This window comes from Brachionichthys hirsutus, unplaced genomic scaffold (genome assembly GCF_040956055.1).
Source record: "Brachionichthys hirsutus isolate HB-005 unplaced genomic scaffold, CSIRO-AGI_Bhir_v1 contig_971, whole genome shotgun sequence".
Classification (NCBI taxonomy): domain Eukaryota; kingdom Metazoa; phylum Chordata; class Actinopteri; order Lophiiformes; family Brachionichthyidae; genus Brachionichthys; species Brachionichthys hirsutus.
In genome coordinates this window covers 117068-127433 of record NW_027180381.1, presented here as the reverse complement: position 1 = coordinate 127433, position 10366 = coordinate 117068, and the positions used below count along the sequence as shown (strand labels likewise).

The window sequence follows — 10366 nt, the reverse complement described above, 5'->3', positions numbered from 1 at the left end:
GGGAAACCGATAGCGTCCAAAAGGTGTGCTGAATGTCGCTAACCTGGATGACTTCTGATCTAGCTTGATCTGCCAAAAAGAATTCTTTGCATCGAGCACTGAAAACAAAGTTGCACCTGACATTTGGGTGGCGACTTCCTCCACGCTACGCATCGGATAGTGGGGTCTCTTTAAAGCAGTGTTCAAGTCTTTGGGGTTAATACACAGCCTTATTTCCTCTTTGTCTCTTTGATGTGCCGCTACCATTGCTGAAACGCAGTCCGTGGGCTCAGAGACAGGGATGATGACTCCTTTGTTCTTCATCTTGTCGAGTTCAGCTTTCACACGATCCTGCATTGCCAAGGGAATGCGGTGCGCTGGACGTACAACTGGTTGCACAGCTGGATCCACTGTCATGGAATAAGTTATCGGCAACTCTCCCAGTTCGTCACTGAACACATCCTGGTATTGCTCTTTAATGTGTTTGACAAAGTCCGTTGTAGTCTCTGCACTGACCTGGTGAACATGAGGGCTGAGGGTAACAAGATTTAGACGCATACATGCGCGGAACCCCAAGAGTGGTGTAACATCGCGCTCTACAAGGAAGAAAGATAGCGTGTGTTGTTTTCCATCTAAATGACAAGTCAGAGTGATGAGGCCTGCAGTTTCAATTTTGCAGCCTCCATAAGCCACTAGATTTGCGTTCTTGCCACATGGGATGACGTTCCCTCCTGAAATCTGTTGGAAAGTGTCTTTCGCCATGACATTACACTTTGCTCCTGTGTCAATTTTCATTTCAATCGGTTTGTCGTTCACATGCAGAGTGACAAAACCCTCGTCTCGGTCCTGTGCCGGATCATCCACTGTGTTCACAGATACTCCATCAACATACAAAGTGCCATCAGTGTCAGCCTGCTCAGACTGCTCTACCTCCACCTGATGAACTGGTTTTCTGGAGTAGTTTCTCTTTGTGAAGCCTCTTTTTTCTGGATTGTGACTCACTAACCTTGATTTGCAGCGTTTCTTGTCATGGTTCATCCTGCTGCATCTGTGACATTGCTGACCAAATGCTGGACATTTCTCCCTTTGCGCTGGATGGCTGCCACCACAATTATTGCAGTTCAAAATGGGCTGTGTGGCTTCTCGACTATTCCACGGTCTGTGCTGCCCTCTGGTGGACTTTCGCTGTAGCGCATCCACGGTGAACGTCTGCTTCGCCGGGGCTCTCGTGTTTTCCTCCGTCACCTCGTAAACATGGCAGATTGAGACGGCTTTGTGGAGAGTCAAATCACTGTCCCGTAACAGGGCCTTCCTAACGCTGTCATTAGTGATTCCACACACGATCCTGTCACAGATTAGCTCTTCTGTCAGCTCACCAAAACGACAACTTTTTGCCTTGATCTTCAAATCGCTTATGAACGAGTCAATTGTCTCACCTGGTCTTTGATTTCGGGTGTGAAACTTGTGCCTTTCCATCGTCCTGTTGTGTTGCGGGTTGCACATATCTCGAAACTTGCGTTTGAGACACTCCGGATCTTCATGGGACTCGGCGGGAACGAGGACAGCGCCATCGTCGCCCGGCGCCCTAATTTCTGCTGCGTAGACAAATGAACGCTCCCGTTCTGTAGCTTCCGCTCCTGCGAGATTGAGGAGGATATACGCCTTCGTTTTAGCAGGTTTATCCGTGTGCGCCGCCTCGATGAAGATGTCGTATTCCCTCTCCAAAATACGCCATTTCTCGGCAATGTTTCCCTCGAACACAAGGGGGTCGGGTCTTCGGAATCCCTCCGCCATACTTAACAAGCACGGTTAAGACGATTAACTGTCTTCTTCTGTTTTGTTTCCTTCACAAAAAAAACAACAACTCACGGTCGGCAGGTCCGAAACGTCTTCTGACAGCATGTAAAATGTTCGTGCAATGAGAACAGATACTTATTTTCGGTAACACGTCTTTATTGCCTCTTACTCCCGTGCGTGGCTTTTACAACAACAAGACCATAAACTAGAACCCGAGCATGCGCAGCACGAACCTACGGCAGCTGATGTAGGACATGCATCACAATAAACATGCGATCATTCTAGTGCATGATCTACAGGCTGGACTTCATCGTGCCTGGAGATCCGGGAGAAGAGGACCGACTGTGATCGGGGTCTGGGTCTACATTTCACGCTTTGGTGTTAATGCTAGTACATGATGACGCTGTTTGCTTGCAGGTTAACGGGGGGATGTTAATAATGTTGTGTTCATTGCTGATGTGAGGGGCTGTGGGGGCATTAGGGTTGGTAATCTGTATTAGTTACCACAGCTCCTTGCTATGCAAGCTTTGCGGGGTCCCCTTTGGGGCCCGTAGGGGAGGTTAGCTCCCGCGTTTACGCTGTAAACAAATTACTGTTAGTGATTTCCATTTTGTCTGCACACACTCTCTGCTGGCCGGGTTCGGGGTCCAAGCTAATGCCCTTGGGGGGGTGGGCGCCACGGATCTTGTCAGGGAGTGAACATATAGGTCACATATAGGTTAGTGAGGTGACCCATTCGGGCCACCTCAGCAGGGGGACTGTTAGATATTTGAGTTCTGCAGCACGCTCACAATACACAGGGTGCACAAACACTCTCAGTTTCTTTATCTCTACATACTTTGTGGTAATAATCACACACATAGATTAATCACATATAAAGCAACACATTGTTAACTGATACATGGAGGGCCCTAACGGCCCATCCCAGGAGGAGGGTGTAAGCACCCCATGGGAGGAGGGTGTTTTGACGCCCACTATAAAGATCACTGCCGTAGAACATTCGGGACTCTTCTACAGAGTCCCCCCCCCCCCCCCCCCCGCGTCTGTAGGAGAGTCCAGCGCTGTGTTTCCTTACCAGCTTTGTAATTACTGAAAACATTCAGTAAACTTGATTCGTTTTATAATCCTGACTCATTATTGAATAAACACCTCCAACACGAGATATAATAAAAGAACCGGGGAAAAAGGAGAAACCTAACAGCGACATGCGGAGGCCACGTGGAGGCTGTCTTCTCCTTGTGAAGCACTTTGTGGCTTGTTGTCTGTGAAGGTGATCCATGAATAATATATAATATATAAATAACATTTACTTCCTGACTGAAGCTAAATGATGAGCTCAGGTAACGACCAGCAGGTCGAGCCTCGACGTCACCAACAGCAGAACCTGTCAGGTAAAGATGGACCCTGTTCGGATCATGGGTTCTGTTGTCTCAGCTGAAGAACTCAAGGTGGGACTTTTATTATTCCGCATTGACTCTACCAGGAACATGAGCGCAGTGAAAGTGGAGCAGAAAGCGGAGCAGCATCCGGATCAAACATCAACAGCGGCTCACGTTTCTGTCGGTCCAGAAGTTTTCAGCGTCCAGAACTCAGAACCTGCTGAGACGCTCAAACAAAGACTCTGACGCAGTTTAAAATAAGATCCATTCTACTTTCGCTTTTGATTCACAACCTGTGACAGTTCTGCCGAGTAACAAGTGACGTCATCGCTCAGACTAAATTCTGATTGGCTCAGACTAAATTCTGATTGGCTCAGACGGACGGGGAAGTCCGCTCCTCTCGGGTTTTGTCCTCACTTCACCCTTGATGGTCGGACTGGAAGCTTTAAAGAATCTTGTGGCTGTTCTGTTGTTTGAGCTGCAGATGGGACAGTTCACGATGAAGACCTCGGTTCTGGTTCTGGTTCTGGTTCTGGGTACAGGTGTACCTGGGGCAGTGGGAGGTGAGTTTCTATCCTGCTGTCTGGGTTGACGGTTCTGTTGTTGGACTTCCTGACATGTTAGGAGTCTAGAAATGTCCAAACGGTACCGACACGTCATCGTAAAGTTCTTCCTGTAAAGTCCATTTACTTCAGGTCAAACTGGGACAGGAGGACAGAGGTAGTTCTTCCTTCTTTGTCCTCTTTAATTTGATGGGTTCAGAACCTCCGGCTCAGACGGACATCAGACCTGATGACGGAGGTGTGCTGGTGTCGGTCGGTGGTTCTGCTGAGGTCCAACAACAAACCGGTTTAGAGATGGTTTCCAAGCTGCGTCTTCATGATAGAGTTTGTCCACCAGAGAGTGGACAGCTTTATTCTCCAGCTGACAAATGTCCTGATCCGTTTGGATGGGTTCTGATCCGTGTCAGCCTCAGAACCCAGCATGGACTGGACCGCACGGTTTCCACACCGAACTATGAGCAGGGGACGGATTTGTTCAGCATTCTGGACGTGACACAGAAACAGGACGTCCACGTCTTCAGACGACGGCGGAGGTTCTGAGGAGAACAACAATGGAAGTGTCAGAACTCAAAGAGAACAAATCAGAGAACCTTCCTGTTGATACCTGAACAGAACCAACTGTTAGAACCAGGACGAGAAGGAAGAGACGTCAGCTGATGATGGAGGGAATGTTGGAACGTCAGAGGATCAGAATCCGCTCTGAATCCAACGGATATTATAACTGCTGTTATAACTGCTGTTATAACTGCTGTTATAACCGGTGTGATAACTGCTGTTATAACCGGTGTGATAACTGGTGTTATAACTGGTGTTATAACTGGTATTATAACTGCTGTAATAACTGGTGTTAGACTGGCGTTCTTTCTTATATAGAACCGTGTCCTTCAAATATTAAATGTATCAATATTAATGAGAAATATTCATCACAAAATCTGTTGTGAGTGAAACAGGCTTTGGGTTCTGCAGGTTCTGCCCATCAGGACCTGACGGTGTTTCGGGACCGGGTCACACCTTTATTTGTTGTGGTGCTGAAACCCAAATCTTTAGGGTCAAACCGTTTTAATTCACAAACTCTCCGACATCTGGCCTTGAAAATGATGCCAGTTATCAGCTGATGGTGGAAAATGACCAGCGCGACTTTGTGAAACCATAGAAGAAGAAGTTCTGCTGGGTTTCAGCTGCAGGAGCCTCAGAGTTTAAACCTGTGATCAGAACCAGAAGTTGTCATCGGTCACAGGTTCAGGTGTGAGTGGAGAGCAGGAAGTGATGTCATCAGGTGGAAACAGGTTCAACCTTCAGATGGTGATTCTGGTTTTTCTTTCAGAGACTCACTCTTTGAAGTATTTCCAGACGGCGTCTTCTGGAGTCTCAAACTTCCCGGAGTTTGTGTCCGTTGGTTTGATCGATGACGTCCAGATGTATCACTATGACAGTAAGACCAAGAGAGCAGAACCCAAACAGGACTGGATGGACAAAGTCACAGCAGAGGATCCAGAGTACTGGACCCGACAGAAGAGGACCGGTGTGGGGAACCAAGAATGGTACAAAATCAGCATGGAAAATTTAAGGAAGCGCTTCAACCAATCAGAAGGTTTGTTTGTGTTTATTAAATGTTGTGTTCATGCTGTAGGAAGTAAACACACACACACGCACACACACACACACACACACACACACCTCTGCAGGAACGCTTTTGCATCACTGCTGGGTTTCTAAAGCTCCGGGACACAGACTGGTTCTGCTGGTTCTGCTGGTTCTGCTGGGTCCAGTGAGGACCAGGTTGATGACTGGAGTCTGTCTCTCTCTCAGGTGTCCACATTGTCCAGCGGATGTACGGCTGTGAGTGGGACGATGAGACTGGAGAGGTCACTGGTTTTAATCAGTTCGGTTATAATGGAGAAGACTTCATCGTCCTGGACCTGAAGACGGAGACATGGATCGCTCCCAGTCCTCAGGCTGTCATCACCAAACACAGATGGGATCATAATAGAGCTGCGATGGAATACTACAAGCATTACCACACCCAGGTGTGTCCTGAGTGGGGGAGGAAGTATCTGGAGTATGGGAGGAGCTCTCTGCTGAGAACAGGTAGAAGCACATCACCTGGTGGAGTTTCAAACCAACAACCTTCATGTTCCTCTGCTGTTTCTGACCCACACACAGAGACACACTCTGTCCTTTACCTCTCTGTCCTCCTTCTCTCTCCTTCAGTCTTCTTCTCCTCTGCTCCTCCCTTCTTTTGTCGCCTCCTCTCCTCTGAGGTTTATTTGCGTCGTTTCAGTGTCTCTGGCGACAACAGTGACTCCTGATGACGTGTCTTTGTCTCCTCCTCCAGAGCTCCCCTCTCTAACGTGTCTTTGTCTCCTCCTCCAGAGCTCCCCTCTCTAACGTGTCTTTGTCTTCTCCTCCAGAGCTCCCCTCTCTAACGTGTCTTTGTCTCCTCCAGATCTCCCCTCTCTAACGTGTCTTTGTCTCCTCCCCCAGAGCTCCCCTCTATACCGTGTCTTTGTCTCCTCCTCCAGAGCTCCCCTCTCTAACGTGTCTTTGTCTCCTCCTCCAGAGCTCCCCTCTCTAACGTGTCTTTGTCTCCTCCTCCAGATCTCTCCTCTCTAGCGTGTCTTTGTCTCCTCCTCCAGAGCTCCCCTCTCTAACGTGTCTTTGTCTCCTCCTCCAGAGCTCCCCTCTCTAACGTGTCTTTGTCTCCTCCTCCAGAGCTCCCCTCAGTGTTTCTCCTCCAGAAGACTCCTTCCTCTCCCGTCAGCTGCTTCGCTACAGGTTTCTACCCAGACAGAGCCGCTCTCTTCTGGAGGAAGGATGGGGAGGAGCTTCATGAGGAGGTGGAGCACGGAGAGATCCTCCCCAACCATGACGGAACCTTCCAGATGAGTGTGGACCTGGACCTTTCATCGGCGGCGGCTGAAGACTGGAGGAGGTACGACTGTGTGTTCCAGCTCTTCGGTGTGAAGGACGACTTGGTCACCAGACTGGACAAAGGAAAGATCTGGACCAACTGGGGTGAGACTGGGATCAGGGGGTGAAGGTGGGGACACATTTCTGTCTCTCTGATGGTCCAGATCATGGGTTTGAAGAGTTGGACAGAAGTTTTGTTTCTTTTATTGTCGTTTGCTGTTTTCTGTGTAACTTTAGAGTTCAGATAATCAATAAACCACCCGGGACCCAGACAACGGTACCAGAACCCTAACCCGGTACCTGCACAGAAGACGGAAGCCTTTGAATCAGTGATAGTTCTGTTGGTGGTGGCGGTCCGATGTCCACTGGGCTTTCATTCATGCAGGACGATGTCAGTAAAGTCAGTTCATGTCCTCAGGGGAGGAGGTTCTGATTGGACCTGGATCTGTTAGCAGGACGATCCAGAACGGCGGAGGAGGTTCTGATTGGACCTGGATCTTTTAGCAGGATGATCCAGAACTGCGGAGGAGGTTCTGATTGGACCTGGATCTGCTTGTTAGCAGGATGATCCAGAACCACGGAGGAGGTTCTGATTGGACCTGGATCTGTTAGCAGGATGATCCAGAACTGCGGAGGAGGTTCTGATTGGACCTGGATCTGTTAGCAGGACGATCCAGAACCGTGGAGGAGGTTCTGATTGGACCTGGATCTGTTAGCAGGATGATCCAGAACCACGGATTAGGTTCTGATTGGACCTGGATCTGCTTGTTAGCAGGACAATCCAGAACTGCGGAGGAGGTTCTGATAGGACCTGGATCTGTTAGCAGGACGATCCAGAACTGCGGAGGAGGTTCTGTTGGACCTGGATCTGCTTGTTAGCAGGATGATCCAGAACCCAGTGAATGTTGACGTGAAGCTAGGAGGGTGGGACACGGGTCCAACATGAAGTCCTTCAGTACCGTGGGAAGACACGTTGATTCTAACGCTCCTTTATGAAATCAGCGTTCTTCACCACGTTCCTTCGTTTCTCCAGAAGCTGGGATGTAAAACGTTCCCCATATTCCTGATGTGGACCAGGGTGTTATCAGAACCTTGTGTTTCTCCATGAGGACAGGTCCACAGAGCTGTGGGACTGTCCAGCCTCAGCAGAGGGACGCAGCGTTCCAGCGCTTCGGAGGTTTCAGTCTGGAGTTGGAGAAAAAGTATTTTGGATCCATTTCATTTTTCAGAAGTTTCTAGTTTTAAAGTCAAACCTCTGTCAGAACATTAGAACACACTAGAACATTAGAACATTGGACGAGTCTCCCTGAGACTGGAACCAACATCAGGACAGAAAGCAGCACAGACCGTCCTCCTGTGGACAGGTGGACATGAAACCACCTAAACAGGACGGCAGGACCACCAACCAGGTGGTGTCCGTCTGCAGGACGGTTCTGTTGGGACATGGACGTTGTTCTCTGACTTGTTGTTTTCTGCTCTCCAGAGGAACCCACTAACGTGAAGGCCATCATCATCATCGTCATCACTGCAGCGGTTCTTCTCGTCCTCACGGCTGCCGTTGGATTCAAGCTGTACAGACAGAGGACAGGTGAGCGACCCAGACAGAACCAGTCTCTGTCTCCTGGCTTTGATTGGACACTTTGACCTGATGAAGCAAACAGGAGGTGGTTTCAGCTTCAGAGTCCACTCGCATCCGTTCACGTCACCTGATGCGTCTTTGTTATCCAGGTAAACCTCGTCCACCTTCTGAGGACAGCGCTGAGCTCACGAAGAGACTGCAGCCAGAGGTGGACATGCAGCCAAAGGTGGACATCCAGCCAGAGATCATCATCCAGCCGGAGAACGTTGGGACAAGGACAGAATGAACGCAGTGAGTGTCTTCGTGTGGGACACTATGTGTAGAAGAACCTTCTGACACGGGGAGATTATTCTCTGTCAGACTTGTGAGACAAGATAGTCTTTGTCCTTTGGTGTCTTTTCCCCAACAAAAGGTGAAGTTGTTTCACCTGAAGGGATCTGAGGTTGTTGGACAAAGACAATGAGTCCACCTGGACATTTAAGGTGGACTGATCGGGTTCGGGTGTGGCTTCGTGGCGTTTCTGCTCAGTTCTGTTGGTTCTGTCTCTGCAGGGTTCTGGGACAAGGAGCGGTGTCCCCACATCGTCCTGTTTGAACTGGAGTCCACCGGGTCTTCACCAGAACACGATCCGATCAAAGACATCAGCGACGAGGATCCAGTGATCGATACTTATTGATTAGAGTCTAAACGGTGTCATTTAAATATTTCGGGGATTGTTCTCGTCTCTCTTCTCTGGAGACGTCAAACAGGATCTTTAAGACTGTCTTCATCCGACGTCCTTAGAACGTCCTCCATCATTACACTTTAACTCTTCGGCTGCTGGGTTGTTTGTGCTTTCCCTTTGTCCTATTGGTCCTCCTGGGGTCATGTGATCCGAGACGAGAGACATCTGACGGCCTCTAGAGTCGTCTCTGCTGTCCGTCCTCAGAAATCCTTCCTTTGCTTCCAGTCCTCCTGGAACCTGCGGCGGGACTCGGACACTAACGAGTCCGGAGGTGTCGGAGTAAACGACAATACCATGAATATTCCCAGTCTCATTGATCCATCTCCTGGACTCCGCCCCTCCCCCAGTGCTTCCTGTCTGTTCACGAATCACAATCACTTCCTGTGTTGTTAACGAGACGAAGGCTGAAGTCGTCCTGCTGGTTCCTTTCTTTAGACAGAAATTCTGCTTTACAATAAAATCCCACATTTCCCACGTTTCTTGTTTGATTGCTCCGTCTCCAATCCCATGAATATTCCCAGTCTCATCGCTCCGTCTCCAATCCCATGAATATTCCCAGTCTCATTGCTCCGTCTCCAATCCCATGAATATTCCCAGTCTGATTGCTCCGTCTCCAATCCCATGAATATTCCCAGTCTGATTGCTCCGTCTCCAATCCCATGAATATTCCCAGTCTGATTGATCCGTCTCCAATCCCATTAATATTCCCAGTCTCATTGCTCCGTCTCCAATCCCATTAATATTCCCAGTTCGATTGATCCATCTCAAATCCCGTGAATATTCCCAGTCTCATTGCTCCGTCTCCAATCCCATGAATATTCCCAGTCTGATTGATCCGTCTCCAATCCCATGAATATTCCCAGTCTCATTGCTCCGTCTCCAATACCATGAATATTCCCAGTCTCATTGATCCATCTCAAATCCCGTGAATATTCCCAGTCTCATTGCTCCGTCTCCAATGCCATGAATATTCCCAGTCTCATTGCTCCGTCTCCAATCCCATGAATATTCCCAGTGTCATTGATCCATCTCAAATCCCGTGAATATTCCCAGTCTCATTGCTCCGTCTCCAATCCCATGAATATCCCCAGTCTCATTGCTCCGTCTCCAATCCCATGAATATTCCCAGTCTCATTGCTCCGTCTCCAATCCCGTGAATATTCCCAGTCTCATTGATCCGTCTCCAATCCCGTGAATATTCCCAGTTCTCTCTTTAGCCACGGAGACTCCGTGAACATGACGGACCTCCAGATGCAAAATGAAGAGGAGGAATGGCAGTTAGATGAAGGTGATCCTTGAGGAAGTGAGATGGTGGACCAGTTGAATCAGAAGTACCTGTTTGGGTGGAGGCGGTGACGCAGCGTCTGCCTGGGCGCCTGTTGTTGTTGTTGTTGTTGTTGATAATCGACCATCGTCTAACCGGCTGGAGTCTCAC

At 49.0% G+C, this 10366-nt stretch overlaps 1 protein-coding gene across 1 annotated transcript; it reads left to right on the top strand.

The window, feature by feature from the left end:
• The first annotated feature begins 3654 nt into the window (after positions 1-3654).
• Positions 3655-9405, top strand: LOC137914334 (major histocompatibility complex class I-related gene protein-like). Its single transcript, XM_068757938.1, has 7 exons — positions 3655-3718; positions 5043-5309; positions 5528-5806; positions 6431-6733; positions 8112-8216; positions 8357-8498; positions 8759-9405. Exons 1-6 carry the CDS (start codon positions 3655-3657, stop codon positions 8491-8493), a joined length of 1155 nt encoding a protein of 384 aa, XP_068614039.1. The 3' UTR covers positions 8494-8498; positions 8759-9405.
• The last annotated feature ends 961 nt before the right edge of the window (positions 9406-10366 follow it).